The 26,389-nt window shown below is 34.4% G+C and overlaps 1 protein-coding gene across 1 annotated transcript; it reads right to left on the bottom strand.

Moving 5' to 3' along the window:
• Positions 1-535: 535 nt before the first annotated feature.
• On the bottom strand, positions 536-22,899 carry LOC106720326 (aminopeptidase N). Its single transcript, XM_014514958.2, has 14 exons — positions 22,802-22,899; positions 8,388-9,122; positions 7,691-7,846; positions 7,228-7,521; positions 5,675-5,858; positions 5,220-5,376; positions 4,537-4,796; positions 4,161-4,362; positions 3,718-3,998; positions 2,521-2,720; positions 1,840-2,007; positions 1,589-1,732; positions 878-956; positions 536-741 (listed from the first exon to the last, which is right to left on the bottom strand). Exons 2-14 carry the CDS (start codon positions 9,104-9,106, stop codon positions 577-579), a joined length of 3,009 nt encoding a protein of 1,002 aa, XP_014370444.2. The 5' UTR covers positions 9,107-9,122; positions 22,802-22,899; the 3' UTR covers positions 536-576.
• Between the last annotated feature and the right edge of the window lie 3,490 nt (positions 22,900-26,389).

Genomic DNA, 26,389 nt, shown 5'->3' with positions numbered 1-26,389 from the left:
TAAGAACACTTTACACACTTTATTATTTTTTTAATTCCTTTATTACCTAATTAACTTAATAAACTATTAATTTACAAGTAGAAAGCGTTAATAAATAATAATAAGATTATTATTAAAAAATACCACTATTCTTCTAATTCTTTGTTTGCAGTATTTATTTTTCATTTAATTACTCCACATCTAACGATGATTTAGACCAATGATTCTCAACCACTGTGCCGCGGCACTTTTGTGTGCCGCCAAATTTCAAAAGTGTGCCGCCAAATTTTGACTTTCGCTGACTTGCTGCACACGCACACTGTGTCTGTATTTCTTCGCATAAAAGAACAATGACAGAAAAATAGTTGAAAAAAAATTAGCGTCTAGAAATGTCATATATACAATTAATTTTATACAGTTGATAAACTATTTATGCAGTGTGTTGTAGTAAGTAAATAATTTTTATCTTTTTCTTTGTGTGCCGCCAAATTTTGAAATCGTTAAATATGTGCCGCAACAAAAAAAAGGTTGAGAATCACTGATTTAGACCATCAAATCAAGAAATATTATATTTCAATAAAAAAACAGTTAACTTTTTCACGCATCAGCAACAGCCGGTCCATTCTTATCCGCTTTCAACAGCCAATCGATTATAGTCTGATAGTTATTCTGCATCCACGCAACATTAGCTGACGTCCTCTCCAACACTTGCAGCACCGGCCTGCCCAACTCACTGCACGACTCATTCACGAATCTCTGTAGCTGTAATATCATTGAAAGGGTTAACACTGCAAATATTAAATTACATCTTGAATCATTTATTAAATAATTTTATTGTTATTACTAGTTATTCAAAATGCAAATAATTTAGAAATTTACTATTATTTCTTTATCCCACCTCTTCATATTCATGTGCTTGATTCAATCTCCTAGTAACGATTTTGATAATCGAATTAAGTGTTGATACGGAGCCGACGCTGTAAAAATATTTAACAATTGTTAAACAATGTTCAAATTATACAAAATTATATTACAGAAATTAAGAAAATTAAGAAAACTATAATTAGTATTGTTTTATCCAAACATCATAGCGAGCATCTTACTATGAAGACATGTGCTTGCAACTAAACACGAGAAACTTATAATATTTATTATTTTTTTTATATTACAAGGTGGCAAACGAGCAAGCGGCCACATGAAATGGCGAAGCGATCGCTGCCCATAGACATTCGCAATTGCAGATACGTTGCCTACCCTCAATCGACGAAGGAGACGCACAAAAAGAGAATATTTAACCTTCCTATGCATCTCCTCCTCCATGAAATCCAACTCCCCTTCCCATCCTTTCCTTATAAGACAAGGGTGGGAAGGGAAAGAGGACTAAAATTAGTCCTCCGGTACCACACTCATCAGACTGTACTTGGAATTACTTCCACTTGAAGCCTGTCTTCTGTGTGGTTGAGGTATTTCACCGGACGAACTGACCAATTCGTACAACAAATGTTGTTGCTGGCGTCTACCACTGTTTAGTAGACTTATGTCGATCTATCATGTAATAGAGATAAAATCACAATGATCTGATCGTAAATGACATAGGTGTGACACTTACTAGTCTTTCAGCCTCTGCCAGTTGGCGCGCACGAAGTTAAACGCAATGGGCTCCCCGATGGCGGAACCAGCCACCGCGGAGAACACACGCACCGTGTCCTGCTTGCGAATGCCGCTGTCATTGCGCAGAGATAGCTCCAGATATCTAAAAAAAGTAATATAGTCTACTACAAATTGAGGAAGGATTATACAAGACAAGGCAAGGTCAACTCACCAACTAAGTGGGATGTGAATTTAATTCTTTAACTGTACCTGTATAATAAATGCGGTGCCCTAGTACACCCGAGCACGGATAGCAGCAGTTCTCTTTCGGAGGGCGAGCTGGCTACGGTGAACCGATCCCAAGCGAAGCTCCACTCGGTAGCGCCGCCCGTCTGCACCCCGATGCAGTATACAGTGCTGCGAATGTCCGCGTGGATCCTGATACCAGAAATAAGTTATCCCTGTTATATGCAACTCTTAAACTTTTCTATCACTTTCACTGCTAGCTATCATCGTTATAACATCAACAAAGTGTTGTGTAAAAGTTATTTCAGAACTCGATTTTACGCAGAATTAAGAATTTCCCGGATACAAAGGGTATTCGGGAAGTTCTTAATTCTCTGCGATCTCCAAATGTTCGAAGGTTAAAAAACAAATGATTCACGATTTAATACTTTCATTCCCAATTTTATCAAGAAATTGTTTTTGTAGAAAGCGAATTAAGTTTTCAAAGTTAATTGAGTGTATGAATAATTAGCAGGAAATTCATTTAAATACTTTATAGCCAAGAAGAAAACATATCAGTCATTTACAAGAATGTTCTGGGGTTTTTGTCAACACTACTGGCTCGTACTCTCGCTACTTGTTCATGTTTTTCATGTCATTTGATGCGTCATAAGCATAATGCTGTCAAACATCAAAAAGTGGTCACAAAATCAAAGGTAATCTCACTCGTTGTACGCGTCAGGATTAGGGCTGAGCATCCAGTTGGTGTAAAGACGCACAGCGTGCTCGAGGCAAGCGCGGTGTTGCAGGTGACAGGCGGCAGCCAGCAAGTCCGCTCGCTGCTGCGCGCGCACCACGCTCTCGCCTGCTGACACTCTCCAACCAACCTCCTCTACCGCAGCACCCACCAGCCGAAGCACGTAGCGCTGCAATACCAGAAGTTATACAATTTTTTTCCGGTCTACTGAAACAAGTAACGCCATCTATCGACTAGAATATCACTACTAATATTTTGACTAGCCAAGCTATAATCGGCATTATAATTTATCAAATACCTATTGCAATAACCTTGCCCTTATAAAAATAGATAAGATAAAAATGGAAAATTTATTGCAGGATATTGATAGGCTTATTGATAGGCTATATGAATTATGTCAAATTACTTTAATTGTCAATAAAAAACGTTATCTAAACTAACTCTAGACATTAGATTCGATCTAGATACCGGTTTAGTTACATATCACTATTAGGTATTAAAATAAATGTAACTTATGTACACATATATACTTATTACTAAATACGATTTTTTTACTTTTTTTGTATATCTTGTAAATCAAAAGATTATTTATTACTAAGTAAAACACTCATCGATAAAATATATCTCAAAACGAGATCTTTTGTTCCACTTTTATTAGTGTAATCTAACTAATCAAACTATGTCATTTAGGTATCTTATGTTCTCATTAATGTAAATAGGACATAGTCCATCATATTGAATTATAATATATTTATATCATATTATTAACTTCCATATCTTTGAGACGAAGCAAGATAAGTAAATTGGAATAAAAACGTTTAACCTACAAACATAAAACTGCACTTTTTATTTCATACCACTTACGACATCTAGCGACGATTTTATTAACCATAAACTAAATATTTTTTTTTTAATATTACACTGTTCTGTACCTAACAAAAGTAAAAATAAATGTATTTTAAATCTACAGATAATTTTCATCAGTCTTTATTTCCTACCAATATTAACGAAATACTTGCAATAGTTTATTTTAATATAAACATACTTGTAGCGCCATCTAGTAGTGATTAACTAATAACAAACACAACCACTATTTAAAAATACATTTTGTGGAAACTTTTCAAAGAAGCATTGGAATGTTTAAAAAATGTATGTACGGAACTGACCTTATACTCCAAATAGTAAGCTCCCTTCGACAGCATAATATCAATATAGCCAAGAGCAACTAAGCCAGCCTTCCATGGTACATAGCTTCGTTCATGTTTCAAATAACTTGTGATATCCAGGGCCGTTCTGTAGTCCAAATGTCCTGCTAATGCTAAATTCATTGCATCGTCGATGATTTGCGCTCGATTTATCGGATGTATTTCTTGGAATCGGTTCTTATCGTTCAAAATATTCACTAGAAGTTTCCAATTGTGTCGATCGTAGTTAACTCGATAGAAACCTGGAATACAGAGGATTAAGAATTATAAAGTAAGTAACTATTAGAATACAAGAATTAAAAACATTCAGAGCGGCGACCCAAGTACTGTCTGTAGCTTTAAGCGAGAAGGACATTTTTTAAATTATGGTTTTTATTTATTTTAACTGCAATGAAATAATAGACCTGTCTGTTGTATATTAGCGATGAACCAATCATCATCACTGACGGTGATGTTCTTCACCGCAATTGACCTCTCTCCGCGCAACCACAGCTTGGGCCGGGTTGACTCGAAGTCTTTCTCCGCTGCTGTTGTGTACGAAACCGGGATCCACCACACGGGAGATTTCTGGTCCTCTGACGTTATATTAACCAAAGCGAATCTTTCCTGAAAATAAACTTCCGTGTGTTAAAAATTCTTATAGCAAAAGGTGATATTCGTTTGTTTTAAGTGTTATTTGACGTCACTAGATGGCGCGGATATTAAAATATTGTTTCAAAGTCTTAAGTTATGCTTTCAAGTAGTTTTAAATTCCAGAAAGCAATTTATAAATGAACAAACCTGTTTGAAATGTATAACACCAGTTTTATAATCTCTAGTTATAGTCAGCACTGGGAATCCGGTCTGTAACGTCCAGGAGTCCATCACAACGCCTACATCAGCGTCAAAGGCCTTTCTCTCCCTTGCAGCGTTAGTAAGCGCCCCCCAGAGGTCGCTCTGTTCGGCATCACAAAACTTCCTTGCATTCAAATAAGCCGTGATACCAGCGTTGAACACCGAGTCAGTAAGGAAGTGGTTCATCATACGAAGAATCGCTGAACCTGGAACACGCGAAGTCAGAATCATCATTCGATCTTCAAGGATATTATTTTATTATTTAAAAAAAAAAACAAATCATATTCTTCGATAGCTTTTGAATATGAATTAAATGGACTAAACGAAACAAAAAACAAATGGTTATTTTGCACCGATTAAAAGAAAACAAAGAAAGTAACCAATATATCCATTTGTATTTGAATCCATTTGTAATTGGATAGGGGAATGTTCGGTGCGGATTGGATTCCCACAACAGGATATAGCTTGTACGGCTTTACGATATCCAATTGTGGATTTGTGTCTACACTTGTTACTTACGAGATTATTCTTTATTTTGATTTTAAAAATCAAACAGAAACAAAACAAAATTTAACAGAAGAAGACTAAACCAACACTTTACAGTTTTATTTGACATAAATAACGTTTACCTTTTCCGTAAGAAATTTTATCAAATATAGCTCCAATCTCCTCTGGGTTGCCAACTTCTACAGATATTTGGTGCGAAGTAGTGAGCGCATCTAATTTGAACACGCTTTGTACTTCGTTCAATACGAACACTTCCATCAACTTCCAAGTCTTTTCCACCTACAAATGGTAATATAATTTAAGAATTTTTATGTAAGATAAGCCTACCTATACTATAATGTTACAGTTAGGAAAGATCGGATTTAAATTACAATTACATAAAAGAAGAACATTTAATGATGCTTTTGAGACAGCCACTTTACAAGAGTCGATCCATCCGAACCGTAACTTTTATTTATAAATTGGTGCATTATGTTAGCAGACACCAACTTCAACATAACCCAGAAGGAACTTTTAGTTCCCACAAACGTTCTAAGTTAAGCAGACTTGATCCCTTAGCCTAATAAGTGTTACTTACTGCATCAACAGCAACATACTCGACGTAACTGGCGAATCCCTCATTGAGCCAAATATCTGACCACCAGGCGGGGGTGACCAGGTTACCGAACCACTGGTGCGCGATCTCGTGCGCCACCACTGATGCCACGCGCGCCTTCGCTGTTGTTGGCGATACACCTTCGTCGTATAACATTGCTATTTCCCTACAAGATGCTTTGAATTAGTTTTAATATCGCTATTCTAGAAGCTTGGCATCGCTTCTTTAATAAGTTAATTGTAAATTATAGTTAATAGCTAATAAAGTTTAACTGGACGGGAACGCAAATTACACTTTGTAAGTTTAGCAACTAAATGATTCGCTGGAATAAACCAAATTTTTTGCTAGATTCATATGAAAATTGGATTCGCTAGAGTTCCGGTTAGCTTTTGCGGTAGTGTACCGTAGGCTTAGCACTGAGCATGTTTAACACTTCGGTTCTTAATTAGTCCATGTGATAACGAAATCTAAGACTTCACTTAACATAATGTACAATGTAAGTATGAAAAAATATTGTACACAATAAACAACTAACAACCCAACTGAGGGAATTGTTAAAATGAACAATAGAAGCAATCGGTGGATAACGCGTAGGGTGATAATCGATCAGTGGTCTTGTCGTATAACGCTTCATTAAGCGCCCCCAATGAACATTTATCTTCCCTCCTAAATAAGAACAGTTTGGATTTTCTACATCGATTTATTTCAAATATAGTTCAAACCTTATTTTGGTGCACACAATTTGGGACAAGTATTTTTTATTTTGTTTTATTTCGCTTTCTCTTATTTTTAAATTACCAGGAAAATCGGGACTTAATCCCTCATAAATATTATCTTTGTATTCAGGTAGTTTAGCTATTAAATTTGATGCCTATGATGTACTACAATCAATACTCATGAGTTGGTTAAGAGGAAAGAAAGCCTTGAGACTAAGAAAAAGCCTAACTAATAAATTACATATCTAGTTGTAATTCTTTAAAACATGTAATAATTTACAAGCGGTTATATTTTATTAAAAAAAAAATATTGTAACTTAAGCGAGCTAAAAAAGGAGATAACAGCAAAATAAAGCACACTCCTATATGTATATATTATCTCTAGCAAATACGTTTTATTGGCCTTATATTTTATTGCGTAATAAAGCGCTATACAATATCAGCTTTGAGGCAAAAGTATCGTGCCTCCCTTCTCAATATTCCTGTCACGTTGAACCACCAAATCTAAATTACGAAACGATTGGCAAAGACCGAAAATTCAAATGAGGTACATACAAGTCCTACTGACTTGGTGACATGAATATAGTTTTGAAATTCGATTCGCTTAACAAAATGTTACCATTTCTTCTTTCTACTAAGCTGTCATTCATATTGGTTTTAGCTCTTTCATATGAACATTTTCTAAACCGATTTGTAGCAAGTTTTCCGTAACCAAATATGACAAGATAAAGTCTTTTCACACATAAATCAAAACTTTAAAGTAGTATTAAAAAAGAGTAAAAACATAGTTGTAACGGTAAGAAAATACTTTTATCTTACCTGAAAGTAAGCAATCCCCAATTCTCCATAGCACCTGCTTTGAAATCAGGTAACGCCATCATATCAATTTTAGGCAGAGGGAATTCTATCTTGTAGTATTCTTCCAAGAACTTTAAAATCTTTGGTCCTATATCCAAGGCATAGGCGGCAGATGGCAAAGCTTCCTTCCTCGCCCACACGGAGAAATTGTGATCACTCATGTTTCCGAAGTCAGTTACAGCAAATGCGACTAAATACGTTGACATCGGAAGAGATTCAGCATAGTGGTCCCAGACATAACCCTTGAGGAATTCACTGAAATAATGTTTTGAAACTAAGAGACTGCTTATTCGTTTGTCATATTCTAGCATAAAAATCATTCCTACCTTAAATTTGCGCAATGTTTCTTTCTTATACCTATATGGTCTACTTAATTCTAGTGGACCTATCTATAAATATACTAATATAAAAATCAACGACTTACTGTTTCTGTGTGGCGACGATGTTCATATTGGAGACGGTGGTCATGTTGCTGGGTCGCGCGATGCTGATGGTGAAGCGAGCTTTGAGCGCCGGTTCGTCCCAGCATGGGAACGCACGCCGTGCGTCCGTCGCTTGAAACTGTGTCACTGCTATCCATCTGACAATCAAACGATAGCACCACATTTCCGCTTACTTGTGTTAAAGGGTAAAATGTAGTTTGACTTAATTTTAGAACTAGAAAACCACACTATAATGACCGACTTAGGATTATTTTTCCGTAATTAACTACAATTTCAGATTAATCCAAAATAGTATGCAAGTCTAATTTTGTAATTTGATCCCTAAAATTCTGATATGCATAACAATTTATATTAAAGTTAAAATTTTATTTTAAAGTTAATCTATCCATGAAAAGAACAATGACGGGCAAAATTAATTATTCTCTGTTTATGCATACAGAAGCAAGGTAATAGAGTATTTGCAGCATCACGACGGCTCGCGGGGAACACTTCATCAAACTCCAGCGCGCACCGACACCTTTTGAATATAAATGATCCCATTAAACGTATCGTAGTTGGAACACGGAACTCATTTATTGGCCTTTGTCTATGTGCAATATGGCTTTGTGTCTTAGTCGCAATTTCACTAAAAAAAAGTCGCTACTTTGGATTTGTTTTTGTAATTGATTTATTGCTTACCGTTTAACTTTCTTTTCTTCATACGAACTTCTGTAGAAACCATGCAGGTTGTCGTTCAATATCCCCGTGTACGATATATTTAAATAATACTGCTTCCCTACTACAAGCGGTTCTTCTAGCGATAGAATTTGAAATTGTCTTGGTACATCTTCCGTCCTACTTAGGATTTTAATTTCCTTTCCATTTTCTTTTTTCAATAGCTTTATATTATGATACGTTAATTCTACACCATGGAAAGTTATTTGTTTTGTTTCATTTTTAACTGTTACAACTATACTTATTTCTCCATCGAAGGTGAAATTACCTTCGAATATGTATGGAGTAAGTTTGAGGTAGTAAGTGTCTGGTTTAACATTTAATGGTAAACGTACATCTGTTACTGTAGGAATTTCTTCTATAGTAGTAGTTTCAACCAAATCAGTTGTCGTTTCTGTTGTTACGACAGTTTTATTACTATCAGCTGTCAACGGTATAACTAATAGTTTAGGTTCACAATGAGTAAGTTCATACTTTGTCACATTAGCTAATTGGTCAGTCCTCGGACAGGCAGCAAAGTTATACACTAAGAAGGCAGTCGCCACTAAAGCTAAAGCGAATATTACTAAAATAACAAAAGCGAGGCTCTTCGAGAGGTAAACCCCGCGTTTTGTTTTCGTAGAAAAGTCGCAAGTCGGCGGGTTACCATCCATTATGGTAAGAGGTTGACGACCTTGTGTCATCACATCATTTTATTATCTGTAACAAAGAGGAAAAATTCTAAAGCGATCGATTCGTAAAATGATTGTTTTCATATGTTAAAACGTTCAAGCGTCCTACGTTTGAATACGAGTACAATAATATTTAACATTTCTGACTTGTTGTCAAGTGAACATCTCGAATCTTATGGAAATTTGAAGGATATGTTATATATTCCTATAAGCATTAAGTTTTCTTAGCTAAATCAGCTAAAATGTTTCGTATAAATGTGACTGACTCTAATAACTTTACACGTTGTTTGGTATCTACTACCGAAGGTCCAAACCCCAATATAACAAATGCCAACATAAAATAAACTGTAACAAACAATTTAAAGTACTTTCTTTTATTAATTACTTTATTCATTCAACAAATCCGGGTGTAAGAGAATATTTATCCGTAACGTAAGTGCTTCAACACGCGCGGTGTTAGTCTCGCGTATAATCGATGTTTACGATCACTCTGTTTTAAACTTAGAAGACATCGACCTCTTAAATATTAAGATACAAATCTATTTTGTCAACTATTACTATGACTCTCATTTTATTTATTTAACTATAATTTTTCAGTCACTTCGTCTCAATCACTTTTAGCTTTATAGTTATAACTTATTGTGGCCGAGCCCAACATCATTGGCGAGATAAAAGCGCAACGACTCCGCTGGCTCGGCCACTTAGAAAGAATGGATGATGTTCGTGGTGTCAAACGCGCATATATGGGACGACCGAGTGGTCGGTGTCCAGTTGGCCGTCCCAGGTATCGCTGGATGGATGAGGTGGATAGGGATCTTCGGGACGGCGCGGGATAGGAGAAAGGGAAGATTTTTGTTGTCGGAGGCCAAGGCCCACTTTGGGTCACTCAGTCACCCTAGTTAGTATAACTTATTAGTATAATGTGAGTTTCCACTATCAAAACACCCACAGACATCTTATCTCAGTTTTAAAGAATTATGTTAACATGTTTAATACAATTTTTTGGCATAGGATATGATTAAATTTACGCTTGAAAAAATGAAGTTGAAAGACGCTTAGTTAAATTACTTTAAATAGGTACTCTAGGTAAATTAGTTATTTCAATTATTTGTAACGCGATGTATAAAAACAAAAGGTAATTCAATATTGCACATACGTTTGACCTAAATCGAAATGAGGGTAGATGTGATGTTAACTATGTAACAATATGTAACACAGAGCAGCTAACATGCAGCTAACAGACATTTCATTCAGCTCTGATTGAAATCTGTAAAAGTAATCACAGCTAGGATTGTCACAAGTCAGAAGCGATATGCAATGGAATGGATAAAATAAATATACATTTATAAGTATATGTCTTTGCGAGGTAGAGATATAGAATCCTGTTACTTAGCCAATTAGAAACTCCAGAATTAATTTAGATGAAAAGATAAAACTTGCACTTTTATTCACATTTTTTTTTTTGATAATACGAGTTAATGGTTCAAATTTCTTTAAATACGTCATCTCTATGTAACGTTTGTTATTATTGAAATAAAAAATTGCAAATATTTTAAATACCAATAAAATCTTAAAAATTTAAAACATCTTTAAATACTAATCTAATATAAATAGTAATAAAAAATATAAAACAAGAAATCGCTACCGCTTATGCCTCGGGCTAGTTCTAACGCTTTCCACTGCATATGCATCGAGAACATGCAGTTGAACATCAATTGGGTCAAAGTTGAACTTTTACGACTTTAATATTAACGCCTAGCTCAATTGTACTTTGTATCTTGATTGGATTTTATATAAGCCAGTATTCGCTCTGATTGAGTTTTTGAACTTTTTTATAACTTGCTTGATTTCTCACATTTGACAAAAATAACCATTACGAAAAGAGATATTGAAAAAGAAAGATTAAAAACTACTTTTCATTTAAAAAAGCAACGTAATGGCTAATAACACTCGACTATTACCAATCTGAAAATCTTCTAAAAAAACATCAGTATGAAAAGTAATTCACATTCATAACTATGCACACACACACACTCGCACATATACATACACACACATATATATTATTAATATACTTTGTACTGTAGCACATACTGTAGTTACATAAGATCATAAATAAGAGGTGACAGAGCTCTATTTTAATGTATAAAAATAATTTTAGTTCGATAAAGGATTTTTTCCTTATCGAACTAAAATTTTGAAAGGAAAAAAAGGAAATTATAACTTACACATGAAAAAAACAGTGATGGACACGTGTATCATGCCATGCCTTTTATATGGATGCCAAACCTGGATATACACAAAGAAGATAAAACAAAAGATAGAAAACACACAGAAAGCAATGAAAAGAAGCATATTGCGGATCAGAAAAATTCTCAAAGTACGAAGCGAGAAGATAAGGCAAAAAACAAGGATTAGAAATGCACTGAGAGACGCACTATCAATAAAGTGGAAGTGGGCGGGTCACATAGCACGTTGCAAAGACAGATGGTGGACAGTAGAAACCACCAAATGGAAAGGTCCATCAGGCGCAAGAAAAGTCGGCAGACCAAAACAACGTTGGGAAGACGATATAGTACAAGAGGTGGGAAGAGATTGGATCAAACAGGGAAGAGATAGGGACAGGTGGAAAAGGTTGGAGGAGGCCTATACTCAGATTGAGGTCCAAATGTTGGAATAAAAAGGCTAAATAAATAAAATAAATAAAAGGATTTTTTATTTTCCTTTTTCTTCAACATTATTACATAACATACTAGTAAATAATTAAATCTTCATACCATAAAGCCTAATTCAGACTAAAGTAAACGAAAAAGTAAAATAGAATAATTATTTATTTTTTTAAAATTTTTTCATCTGTCTCTCTACGAAATTGGTAAAAATTTTCTCTTAAATTTTTCTCTCAATCTATTACAATGGATTGTTAGAGACAAAAATCAACACTGTGCCGGTGTATCGGCGCAGCACTAGACATGTCAAATATCAACGCTTACGTCGCCTCACTACAGCTATCTGTCACTTGGTTTTGGGAACTTTAGCGCGCAATACGCTCGAAATGATCTTGACTAAATAATTCTCTAAAAGTTCAGAAGAGGGATATTACCCAAACTCACAAAGTGATTTTGTTGCATAAAAGAATCGTATTGTTTACCGGAGAGTAAGATTTTTAAAATTTGTAAGGATGTTGAGAACTTCGAGTAAATGGTAAACTTAAAACGCACACCAGCGTGAAAATCTTCATATTTGGTGAGATTGTTCCATGTTTCTAATTATCTGTACAAAATTATTTACTGATTTCTTAATTTGGTGATCTCTAAAAGACTTGAAAACATTTTCCTAAAGTCCGTAATCGTACAATCATAAAGTCATATTACGAAAATTGTTTTATTAACAGACCATGAAAAGACCATTTGCTTGCAAACACAAAATCAAGATTTGTTGTGTTTATTTCTATTTTAATGTTTGATTTAAAGTTTTGGTTTTATGGTTTGTCAAGACACAAAAGTTTGTGTAAAATATTAAAAGTGCCTTTCATTTTAAAACAAGGTATGATTTATGTTGAGACACAAAAGTGGTGTGTAAAATAATATGAATCATACATTTAATATTAAGATTATAATTTGGTTAATAGATAAAAGTTTTGTGTAGAATATTTAAATATACTGTTGGCTTTAAGACAGTACTTTTAAAGACTACAGGTTATGTTATAATTTAACAGGATAATTAAAAATACTTTTCTGTATTTTAAGACACACAAAGAGGAATAGAGAAAAGACAGTCAAATTGAGGTATTAAAGGAGTTGGTACAAAAACTAAAATACAAGTCAGTGGTGTATTATGTGGAATATAATTTTGAAGTTGTGACAAATATGCATGAAAAGATGTTACAATGCAATTGCATGGCAAAGATAACTTTGCCAAAATATGAATGGAGGACCCCATGTATTCATTATGTCAGTTGATGACAAATTTAATTCAAGTGTTTCCATTTGTTAAGAACAGTAGTAGTAGTTCAGACTAAGGAACATGCCAATTGACTTAAACCAAAGGGTGAGGATTCAGTAAAATTTTATTATGACAAACTTGGGATTGGCATGTCACATGTCATGTAATATGACAGATAGCATGATTGTTCAAGCCATTATTGGTATAAGCTGCCGGATGTCCTGGCATGGATACTTATTCAATTTGTACTGCGATCCATAAAGATACTTGGTGTTTGAGATGACAAGAGAAATCGTGTAGATCAAGTTACCGCCTAAGGGTCCGAACTGTATATGAGCTGCGCATGTCGCGAGCAGCGCGCGATTGAAGCGCGTGTGGAGAGCAGCGCGCGATTGAAGCGCGTGTGGAGAGCAGCGCGCGATTGAAGCGCGTGTGGAGAGCAGCGCGCGATTGAAGCGCGTGTGGAGAGCAGCGCGCGATTGAAGCGCGTGTGGAGAGCAGCGCGCGATTGAAGCGCGTGTCGCGAGCAGCGCGCGATCGAAGCGCGTGTCGAGAGCAGCGCGCGATTGAAGCGCGTGTGGAGAGCAGCGCGCCATTGGAGCGCGTGTCGCGAGCAACGGCGCTTGTGATGTACCTGTCGCGAGCAGGCCGAGGCCGCGAACCTTTAGAGTCTTGATGGGTATAGATGTCATGGAGTACAGGGTGCACGGAATGCCAGGTATTTGACATGGTAGTAAAAATAATAATAATGATAACTTTTATCTCAGACTCATGATCGATAAAAAAAAAATCAAAGATTGCCTATGGGGCGTATGTTTAGCCTCAGGGCGTATATGTTGCCTCCGGGCGTATGTTTTGCCTATGGGGCGTATGATTAATAAAACTTTTATTTCAGACACATGATTGATAAAAGAAAATCAAAGATTGCCTATGGGGCGTATGTTTAGCCTCAGGGCGTATATGTTGCCTCCGGGCGTATGTTTTGCCTATGGGGCGTATGATTAATAAAACTTTTATTTCAGACACATGATTGATAAAAGAAAATCAAAGATTGCCTATGGGGCGTATGTTTAGCCTCAGGGCGTATATGTTGCCTCCGGGCGTATGTTTTGCCTATGGGGCGTATGATTAATAAAACTTTTATTTCAGACACATGATTGATAAAAGAAAATCAAAGATTGCCTATGGGGCGTATGTTTAGCCTCAGGGCGTATATGTTGCCTCCGGGCGTATGTTTTGCCTACGGGGCTAAGTTGTGCCTACGGGGCTATATGTTTGCCTACGGGGCTATATGTTTTGCCTACGGGGCTAAGTTGTGCCTACGGGGCTATATGTTTGCCTACGGGGCTATATGTTTTGCCTACGGGGCTATATGTTTGCCTACGGGGCTATATGTTTTGCCTACGGGGCTATATGTTTTGCCTACGGGGCTAAGTTGTGCCTACGGGGCTATATGTTTGCCTACGGGGCTATATGTTTTGCCTACGGGGCTGTATGTTTGCCTACGGGGCTATATGTTTGCCTACGGGGCTATATTTTCTGCCTACGGGGCTGATTTGCTTTTAGGTCCTTTTTCTTGGAGGTGTTCTGGCTCTTCATGGCGCTTGGGACAGCGTGTAAAACGATGCAGCAAGGATCAATACTCCTTCGAGGACGAAGGAAATGCAGGATGGCCGAACTGTTAGAGACAAAAATCAACACTGTGCCGGTGTATCGGCGCAGCACTAGACATGTCAAATATCAACGCTTACGTCGCCTCACTACAGCTATCTGTCACTTGGTTTTGGGAACTTTACCGCGCAATACGCTCGAGATGATCTTGACTAAATAATTCTCTAAAAGGATGTAGAACTTAAAATAAACTTGCAAATATTAGGGCAACTACTTTTATGTTAAGACAAATTATCGTTCAATCGTAAATCCGAAATTCATTGTTCACACTAGTTCTATTCTTCTAAGTTATAATAGAAAAATATTACCACAGTAAGAAGGAAAGGCCCACATACTTATACTTCGTACTTCCTCACTCCTCGCCAATGACTTCCCATTGTTTTTTCAGAGAACATTATGAGAGCTATTGTTTCTTGAGTGACGGACCACCGGCAGGAAGTTCAATATAAAACATATTCAGATAACAATAATGTATCAAATTACATAAGAAGTTAATAATGTTTACAGTTTCATATTTGAAAAATAATTATTTGTAACTTTATCAATAAATCCGACTGACTGGAAATACGATTTTATTGACAAATTCACTGTAGAAAATCGGTTCATTCGTGTAGACTAAAGAAGGTCACAACAAAATAGACACGGCACTTATTAACCCGTGAAAAACATTTAGCCTCTTGTCAGTCGGCTAATAATACATTCGCCCAATCAAATTGTTTTTTAACACAAAAAAAAAATATGGAAAAAACCGTCTACAACTTTTCAATATTATTACTACAATTTTAACAATATTTCATTAATTACTATAGTTTTCCCTTGGAAAGTTACTTATTAATTCAAAGCTAGAGTTAGCTTTGCGTCTTAGAATATTAAAGAGTACGTCAGACACCCTGGGGGTTGTAAACACGACGGGGCTGTGCGATAAAAGCAATTTGTACTAATGGACTTACTAATAACAATTAATTTTGTGTTACAAGCAAAATGTAGAATAAAAAGCATTAAAAGTAAAAACGACTTTTTAACTCACATGATTAAATTTTTTTTTCGTATTCTTAACTGTTGTGTTTTAATTTATTATGTTACTTCTATAAGTAATATAAATTATACTTTTATATTGTTTCTTCACATTGTAGAAATATGCCCTTTAATCATTTTTATTAAAATACAAAATGTAACTCTTAAATACCATAATCATTAAGAGGACAGCTATATTCGTAATCAGAAATCTTCCATTAAATAAAACCTTTTCAATATACTTCGAACATACGATACGCAAGAACACGTTTAGATAAAGAAAAATCACATACACAAAAAATAGATTTACTTAATAAGAAAGATAAAATAGAAAAAGGGGGAGAGATTAACTTTCCTATTAGGTAGAATTGAAGGTTTATAGCAGGACGGCGTAAGACCTCAACACTGACACACTTGGCATAGAACCCTTTGAGACGTCAAACTTCTTTACACTGCACGACAAATAAAATGACTTAAATCCTTATTACAAACATTGTCATATATTTCCCCTAAAAATTTTGTTCGTAAACTTAATAACTAACGTAACATAACTACAATTTTAATTAATTAATTTATATAGATGCAGTCTTCGCAGTTAAAGAAAATCTGACCGCCGACCAAATTTGACCAACATTAGATTATTTGTAAAAAAACTTTAGAAACTACATATGTTTTTTTCTGTCTATTTACAAATCTAAACACAACATCTAAATCTAAAAACACAGTCTAAGTCAGTTTTACAATCGTCACGTTTCCGTGTCGTGAGACATAAATCACCTAAAAGCTCTCGTTTACCTTCACCGACTAAGAAATAAGGTCAACTTTGCTTGCTCTTTAGATACTTTGCTATTCTTTCGTTTCGATTTATTTAACTAGGATATGTGAAACAGTAAAGTAATGTGTAAAAATATGTAACTACACATGTTAATATTTTCTATTTTGGAATATGGTCAATGTTTGTTTAAAATAGTATAAAAGTTCATGGCAACACTAACTGTCAGATCAAAGAGTTTTGCTATAAACATTCTTTGAATTTATTGCCAACATTTAGGGTGAAAATAATAAAGCACATTCAAAGAAATAAACATACTGAATAAATAATTAATTTTTTTGTACAAGTCTAAGGGTTAACAACGACTCGTCAACTCCTCGAACAGCCGGTACCTCCCCTACCTCGTGATCGCCGCGGCATCCACTCGTCGTCGCCTTAACTTCACCGATGGAGATAAAGATATAAATTTAATAGCAAAACGTTATATAATTCTCAGAGTTGAGAAATGCGCGATAACCTAAATGGTTCCAGAATTCCAATTTCACCTAGATATTAAACAACATATTGGCGTCAAAAAAATAAAAGTAAAAAGATAAGGGACCAAAAAGTTGATGATACGTTTTCTTTCTTCCTTTTTCAAACACATTGGAAATCGTCTGTTTCGGGAAAGATAAATAAATGGAGTAAGAAGGCAAAATAGCATATGTTTCATTTTTCGTTTACTTAAAATATAAATAAAAAAGATAAATAATTAAAAACATCAAGGCGATTACAGGGAGACTAAAGATAATTTAGAGTTACATTTATAAAAATCATATGGTCATTTTGACCTTATAAATGACCAAGGTCATAATCAATTTTGAATCACCAGATTCGTAGGAAAACGTAACATTACATCAGTAATTTATAACAGAAGAACGGAAATAATTTCACCAAGTTTGTTTTCGGCCAGTTTTATTTAGGAGTATTCAGCAATTAATGTCTACTGACTGGCCTATTAGATTTATGCGCCATAGTTTTACAATGAATTAAAAAAAGTATTTTTACATCTTACGCAAATTCGAGGTTAAAAATAACAAATTAAGATAAATAAAATCTTTAACGTTTTTCGAGACCGAGAGCTCGAAAATTATTTCTACCTTCGTAATATTTTACTTTTATTTACTTAGTCATCTTATCTATATATAAAAGAAAGTCGTGTTAGTTACACTATTTATAACTCAACGGCTGAATCGATTTGACTGAAAATTGGTGGGCAGGTAGCTTAGAACCAGGAAACGGACATAGGATAATTTTTACCCCGTTTTCTATTTTTTATTCCGCGCGGACGGAGTCGCGGGTAAAAGCTAGTTTATTATAAAAACAGTTGTTTTATGTTAAAAATTATAAATATTTAATAAACTGAGTTTTTATTTATTTTCGAGACAATACCAAAACCTTTACTTAATTAGATGGCATGTCTGCGATGATCTTATCTGGCATATTTCTTATAACTTATGAACCTCGTAGTTTTTACGCTAATCAAGTAAAGTGGGTCATGAGTGTTAGCGCACTTCGTTTACCACAATCGTTAATCTATCGACCGATATTATACTGTGATAATTACAATGCCATTTACTAAATTCATCAACACATTATTTATAATTGTTAACAAATATAATATATATATTTTTTTTGCAATAATAGTATTAAGAATAATTTTCTTAATTCAAATAACGCTGAAAATGTAAATTAATTAATTAAAAAATATAATTGCACATTGAAAATAATAAAAAATAATTGTACATTTTAATTTTTAATACTAAAATACAATTCTCTTTCTTGGCGTAAAATGGATATTATAATATATACGTGCAACTTTTTCAAAGTTATTTTCCTAATGAGAAAAGTTTTAAGAATTTTCCAAGGAAATTTATTTCGTTAAAACTTTATATAATTCTTAGTGTCGTTTGTTCAAGTTAGATTTTAATTAATCTAAGCAACTCTCTCAAGTAAATAATTTGCTACTGAGATCATTAATTATTAGGAAAATTTGCTTTTTTTCGTGTTAAGAATTGAATACATTATGTATTTTATTTTGAGTATATAAAGCCCTGAAGGTTTACACTAATGAGTTTCCGTTTTTCCAGATTTTCACGCATCACAGTCGTTTGCTCGTAGGGTAGGTTAAAACGAAAGGGAAGTAATCTTAGGGGAAATATGTGTTCAAGTAGGGGTTGAATATGCTTGAAATAGAAGTGTCCTTTAAAGAAATGTAACGTACTTAGATATTTTCGATAGATATTTCCATCTGCATAGAATCTTAACTATAGTTCTATATCTAGAGTCTAGACTAAAGCCTATATTTGCCTTGTCTAAGTTAACCAAATTTTTTTTCGATATTACCATTATGGTTTTTTGAAACAGAAAATCTTGTAAAAAAACATGTGTGACGCTGCCTTATATGGTCTAAATTAAGAATTCTTTATCCGTGCAGTTATTAAAGAAAAGTGAAGTTATTTTCCTCAGTAGTAAATCCAAGCGACTAAATAACAGTTGACTAGCTAATATCAACTTTGAAGCATCGTGAATAGATCTCATTTTTCAATGAATTTTTATACATAAATATACCTGTTAACCTGTTCGTGGCAGTGTGCATTTGTATGTAAACGAGCAATAGGTTCGTAGGTATCGAGCCAGATGATAATTCGAGCGAATGGTCAATTGCCATCCCAATTGCCTGCCGCCGGGCGCACGCTCATTGAATCGCAAATTCTGATCCACTGCCATTCTCAGACTCACACGACCTTCTTACTTACAAATCCTAATCCTACGTATTACATATTAGCAATTCGCCCCGACTTCGCTTGAATATATTTTATTAGTGGTAGAGTCCAAAGATGGTCATTATTATTATGGTCAAGAGGAGAGGTCGCGACCCTCAGGAGTGAGGAAACGATGCGCAGAGAGAGAGAGTCCAAAGAATGTTACCCGAGGATAAAAAAGCTTCCTATTAGTAAAAGAAACCATGAGTTAATCGAATGTTCAGAATCAAAAAATCATTTTGATTTTAAAATTAGTAATTAAACTTATACAATATGTAACTGTCAGCGACAAAAAAACTTAGTACTTAGTAGTTCTATGACTATGTTCTACATCGTTGCCAAATTTCAGCGAAATCCGTTGTACAGTTCTGTAGATAACTTCTAACAAACATCCATCCCTTCATCCACAGATTTATTTAAGATTTAAGAGTAAGTTGAGTATTGAGTCTTCTTAGTACATTACAAACGAAATGATAATGTTCGTTCCGACAGTGGGTTTCAATTTCTAAAAAAATTATATATCCACCCCTCTCATTATATTTAAACAAAGAGAGATAATTATATATTTTTGTACTGTTTAACAAAACTCACAGCTTCATGTAGACAAAACATTGTAAAAAAATAATCAGAACATTCAAACACTTTCCCATACTGATGTTTAATAACAATATAAAGACACTATTCTTTCATTTATAAATAAAGTTCATACAATGTATGCAGGAAATATGCTAGAGATACCATTTGCTTGGAAAAAATAATGTATTTTTTAGCCGACTTCAAAAAGAAGGAGGTTATCAATTCGACTGTATTTTTTTTATGTTACCGCGAAACTCCACCCCTTGTGGTTCAATTTTGATAAAAATTATTTTAATCGAAAGGAAGTGCTTGCAGATGGGTCCCATTTTTTTGATTTTTTTTTAAATATCTAGAAGACTAGTAGATTTTTAGTATTGGTTTCAAATGCAATCACAATTGTATTCATTCATATTGTTGTCTCTAATATGTAAGGGATAACAATATATAATACACTGTAGTTGGAATTCTGTGATTAAAAAGTACTGTAGGGATAACCCTGGATTTCTCAGACCAAAACCCCTTTAATAAAGTATCGTCAACCCTGTCATTATCTTTGACATAATAGAGATTAACTATAAGTTTTAAACGGAGAATTTGGTTTCAGAAACTAATTGTAAATCGTTTAATTTTGTTACACTTGTATTATGTAATAGTTTTTATATAATTATAGCAAATACTAGCAGTCGCCCGCGACTCCGTCCGCGCGCAGTTAAAAAAAAATGAAAAATAGATGTTGGCCGATTCTCAGACCTACTGAATATGCTCACAAAATTTCATGAGAACCGGTCAAGCCGTTTCGGAGGAGTACGGGAACGAAAACTGTGACACGAGAATTTTATATTAGCAAATATGACAAACTATGATCATGGCAATATGCAAATATTGATCCCTTTAAACTTGTTCATTTAGAAAACTATGTCAATTAAATATCGTAGCCTAACTACCACTTAACTCGTATGTATTAAGCATTAACATTCAATATTATGTAAAAACAAGTCTCATTTATAAACTACATATTTATTCGAAGATATTTTCATTAAATTATAATAATTTAATATATTAATTAAATCAATTTAATAATGAAAAAGCTAATATAGTATTAGTACTAAATTCTTATTTCTCTTTTTTAAATTTTTTCAACAAAACAAATGAATACGTATGTTTATAAAAATTGTGAAAATTAAATTAACTTTACAGATTTAATGTTGACCTTCAAAGCATAGAAAATATAAAACAAATCCGATTATATCCGAAAAATGAGGTAATTTTTGTAGCATTCGCAAATAAGAAATCATTATTTAATTTTGAAATAACTGTTTTTTTTAAACATGTATCAACATTATTCAAAAAAAAAAGTATTAATTTAAAACTATATTACTAAATGAAATGAACTATTTCAAGTTATTTTTAAGACAACTAACGTATAATGTAGTTTAAATGAACAACTTTCCTGATAACAAACTAAATAAAAATGCCAGTGTGTGAACGGTAGAGATGGCTAATAAATCCTAAATTCAAATGTTATCAATACATTTCGAGGGTTCTAAACGGCCCTTACGTGAGCCCTTTTGTCACCTAGTACCGTCCTATTGTTGAATATCGTAGGGCCCTTCCCCTACTGCACGTGAGTTTGACAAAGGGTTTGTTAAAACCGAAAGTTGGATAATAAAAGTAATAAAAGGCAATCCGATGCTCGCTTGTTCAAACCCGTTGGTATTAAATTGTAACCTACGATTGACAGTTACGTTTTAATGATAACGTTTGCATTTGTTTATTTAAGTTACAAACTTATTAAGCGTTGGTTTTCACTGGTGAAATTCTATAGAAATATGTTTTCATGCCTTTCAATTTCTCTTTGAATTATGGTTTACAAAACATTACATGTTGCTTTATATCTCGAAAATTCTTCAAATAAAATTTAAATTTCGAAAATAATCTTAACAAAAGGACACAAATAAAAAGAAAATTAACTAGACTGTGATAAGTTTATTTTCAGAAATCATCTAAACATATTGAGAAATATAAACTTGAATAACTGTTTTATGTTATATGTGCAAATTCGCCTTCAAACAAATGTTATATTAGATTAAAAAAAAGCGAAAAGTGTTCGAAGAACTTGTATTTTTCCTCAATTGACTAAGCCGCGTCAATGCCTATGCCTGTGTTTAAGTCGCAACACAATTGAATGGAGCTAATAAAATTGGTCCCACGTGTCGGTAATCAAGTATCAAGAAGCCTTAAGCCGAATGCGACGTGACCTTGATCGGGCCAAGGACGAAAAAGATTCGATCGCGGAACAAGGATCTTATTTTCACCAAGGACTTTCGTGTATACTTTTTATGTTTGTTTATTTATTCGTGTTTAGGCAATAATATTATATACAACATTGAATTTTATATAAAGATAATTTTATACTAATTGGATTCTGATAATATGGTGAAAGTTGAAAACATTAATTAAGCAACGTTATCAATTAATTAATGGTAAAAGAAAATTTCAATATAACGAAAAACAACGCTGTGACTGAAAACAGAACATGGAAATTCATTTTAGTAATAAAACTAATTATTGGGGAAAAAATAAAATCTATTTTTTTTTCTCAAACGCGGAAAACACTAACGTTCCCTATCATTCCGAATTTAATTGTACCGTATGAAAAAAACTTCTAACTATTACTATTACACTATTATACATTCTAACCTTGATCTTAAAAGCGGGATTCATAATGATTTTTAAAGAAAAACTAACTGTAGTTTTTATTGTTATAAAGTTAACAAAAAATGAATAGAGCGTGCGTATCTCTAGTATAAACATCGGTCAAGTTTTATAACCGCAGTAAAAGCGCTGTATTAAATATTTATTTTCCGAGATGAATACAACCAACTAACGTACGTGATAAAGAGATGAGAGGCTACGGAACTAAATTACCTTTATCCATTGTTCGTTATAATTGCAGGCGTTATACGGAGTGCTGTTACGAATGGCGGGAACGATGAAGATTGATGGAACACGTCCACCCCACGCGGCTGTCCCCGAAAGACTGAGGCCCGCCCAGCCTCGCTGTGGCAAGGGGCAAGTAAGGGTACGAATATACTAGCGATTAGCAACGCTATATTACTAGTAGCTAGGGAGCAGATTAGTAGTTCGAAATAGTCACTAAATAAGCGCTACAATCTACTTATTCCTAATGAAGATCTAAACCTTACCTTTTCAAGTTACATTTCTTTTCGCTCATTTCTTGCGTCCTTATATGTTGCAAAGAATCACATACATAGATTAAGTCTTTGTTTTTATTTGGCATCAATCAATTAGAAATGATAATCATAAGCATTAATAATCGATAGTGCAGTTAACGCCTTAGAGTAAGCTACGAACAAAATAGGATATTGTATCAAGTAAGCGATTCGTTGACGGATTGTAATGTATTGCAACCGCACGCAGAAACATGACCACAACTAAAAGGAAATTTTGTGTCTTTCCACTGTCGAATATTTTGTATCAAATTTTTCATGGAAAATAAGATAATAATAGAGTTTTTCGGCAAAGGAATTCTCTGGAATAGATCGAGTGAAAATAAACAAACCGATGTAATAAACTCTAGGTAGTTATTGTTTTCTATAATGTCTGTTCATCTAGAGAAATAGCAAAACCTGATGTAAATGTCGTATAGGATAATGGAATCACTACCTCTTAGTTGTGTCTAAATGAACAGAATCCCCGTAGTGTAGTATCCACTGCTGGGCTTATTTTATAGACACGTAATAGTGTTCAAATGTAAGCAAATAGTATTTACGTTTAACATTAATATACTATGTGAATGTGAGTTAAGGTCTTTGCAATTGAAGACGTCCATGGAACGTAGTCGTTGCACTATTTGGGCGGGTACAGATTGCCGCTTGCTCCTTTGTCACCTTGTAATATAAAAAAATAGTAGACGTAATTACTAAGATGTCTTTTAATAACTTATATAGAAACGGCTAAAACACTCACGTATAAACGCGTCCGCGAAATAATACCAGTCCCACTCACCCTGATGAAGGGCCCCCGAAGGGCTCGAAACTAGTCGGTGACGACACCGGATATATATACGTCAGTGTTCTAGCCGTTTCTATATAAGTAAGTGATAATGTCTCACGAAAGTTTGAATAATTTAATGTCTTTTAATATTACCATTTATTATTAATGTCTGTACTAAATAAAATAATTGGCAATCGTAGCGTCATTAAATTCAGGTAGGTTTCAAGACAGAACCACGCATACGATGGATCTCTGCTTATCCCCTAGTAGCGGCTAACCTAGGTTTATGATTTGTCGATGCATAAGAGGTCGATGAAAGCAGTAGTCCGGGAAGAGTGGAGGCGTCTAGTCAAACGGGCCACGGCACCAGCTTGATGACCACGACCAGTCTGAAAAGACTGACGCGACTGAGATGAAGAAGAAGAGGTCGGTACTTGTTGATAAGGTTTAATTAAAATCAATATTATTTTAAGATAAATGTCTAAAACCTGAACAATAGCATAACCTCTTAAATTATTCAAACTTTCGTGAGACATTATTACTAACTTATATAGAAACGGCTAAAACAGTGAGCGACGGGCCGCGTCCGCGAAATAATACCAATCCCACTCACCCTGATGAACAACCCCCGAAGGGCTCGAAACTAGTCGGTGACGACACCGGACATATATACGTGAGTGTTTTAGCCGTTTCTATATAAGTTAGCATAACCTCTACAATTTTTTTCAGCTTTTTTGCTTTAATTTTCCTTAAATCAATTGGAATCTCTTTTGTTTTACTATATGCAGTTTTTAAATTTAAATACATTTAACTTTGTGGTTGCCAACGACATCTAGTGGACAAGTACTATATAAATTCAAGGCACTTAACATATTTTTTTAGTTTACTAGTTTTCCGACAGATGGCATTCTTGATAGAAAGTTTAGTAATAATCTTATACTTTTGCTAAATTGCTTCAACTTACTAATATAATAAATGTCAATGTTTTGATAATTGGATGGATGGATGTTAGAAGGTATTTCCCGAAAAGTTCAACGGATCTCGCTGAAATTTTACACGGATGTAGAGAGTCTGTAAGATCACAGAGGCTACTTACTAAGTTTTTTTTTAATACCGCGCGGATGGTGTCGCGTGCGACAGCTAGTTGTTAAATAACATTTTGGAATAAGTAAATTACCACATTTAAGTTTTGCACCTAAACAATTTGATAGTTTTTGTTATATTATAAGTTCTTATAACGAGGAAACAGCCATCTGAACTCGCCGAAACAGCGAAGCGACCACTGCCTATGCACATCTGCAATTGCAGATGTGTAGGTAACACCTTTAAAAATTGACGACGCTGAGAAAGAAGATATTTCCCCTTTCTATGCGTCCCTCCTCCGCTAAATCACTTCCCCTTTCTATTGGAAGGGAACGTGAACGGTTTACCAACAACTCTAACTAGTAAATTTATCTTTCATAGGAACTGGTATTGCCTAACGGCAGTGATCCCATTGAGGTTAGCCAAACCAGGTAGGACAGTCTTATCTGGATGCGAGTTTTTTACGTATTTTTATCATAAACGATTCTTCAAGTAAAAACCCCCCTCCTGCACTAGTGGTAAAGCTTCCAATTTATCAATCTGTAATCTTTCTTACCATATATAAAATAAAAATATATAGTGCTCCTACTGTGGAATATTATGGTCGCTTCGTTAATGCGATCACAATGGCGAACTGATTGAACACTGTTGTGCTAACTGCTTTGCACTTATTGCACCGAGGCCATTGTCCTTTTCTGGAACCAGGGGTTACCAACATTTTGGACATAAGTTAATATTAGTCTTATTTTGTAGAAGCTTTCTGCAATTATACCAATGTATTTCTACATGTAAAAAAATATGTGAGTAATATTTAAAACTAGCTGTCGCCCGTGACTCCGTGCGAAATGAATAAAAAACTCAACTTGTAGCCTATGTGTTTTTCCACATATGTTCTTCATCTTTGACAAATTTCATCTAGATCCGTTGAGCCGTTCTGGAGATACCTTTAAACAAACATCCATCCATCTAAACATTCGCATTAATTATTTTAGTATGATTTTATTTTTTGCCAAAATTATTGCTGCAGCTCTCTATTTTCAGGGCTATGTTAACGTTATATTTTTCTTACGAATAAACATATTTTAATGAACATAGATAAAAACTTAAATCATATTTGTGCGTACAAAAGCCGTAGTGGACGGACATAGTTCGACTGACCCGACCCACATACAATACCAACTAGTATAACTAGAACTATACTCTTCACTAGTCATTCCTAGTGCGCACAATTAAATTTATGTTTCATACTAGGTCAGAGGTCTAGCTGTACTGGCCAGGCTTCTGGCGCTTAGGGTTGTCCTTAATCGGTAACAGGTAGTAAGTAAATAATAATAAAGTAATTACGTCAAAACCTAGAAATAGACTTATATAGTTGCCATCTTCTAAAGAAATTGTGCGATCAATTTGAACTTGAAC

The sequence above is a fragment of the Papilio machaon genome, chromosome 8 (assembly GCF_912999745.1).
Source record: "Papilio machaon chromosome 8, ilPapMach1.1, whole genome shotgun sequence".
In the NCBI taxonomy this organism is placed as follows: domain Eukaryota; kingdom Metazoa; phylum Arthropoda; class Insecta; order Lepidoptera; family Papilionidae; genus Papilio; species Papilio machaon.
The sequence above is the reverse complement of the archived record's forward strand: the minus strand, read 5'-3'. Positions and strand labels throughout refer to the sequence as shown.

What these genes read in the sequence shown, in the direction of transcription:
- LOC106720326 (XM_014514958.2), bottom strand. Translation starts at nt 9,106, where the DNA reads ATGACACAAGGTCGTCAACCTCTTACCATAATGGATGGTAACCCGCCG. An exon ending in GAAGAAAAGAAAGTTAAACG is followed by an intron (nt 7,847 to 8,387) that starts GTAAGCAATAAA and finishes TTTGATTGTCAG; the next exon opens with ATGGATAGCAGTGACACAGT. An exon ending in AGTATGTTGCTGTTGATGCA is followed by an intron (nt 5,377 to 5,674) that starts GTAAGTAACACT and finishes TACCATTTGTAG; the next exon opens with GTGGAAAAGACTTGGAAGTT.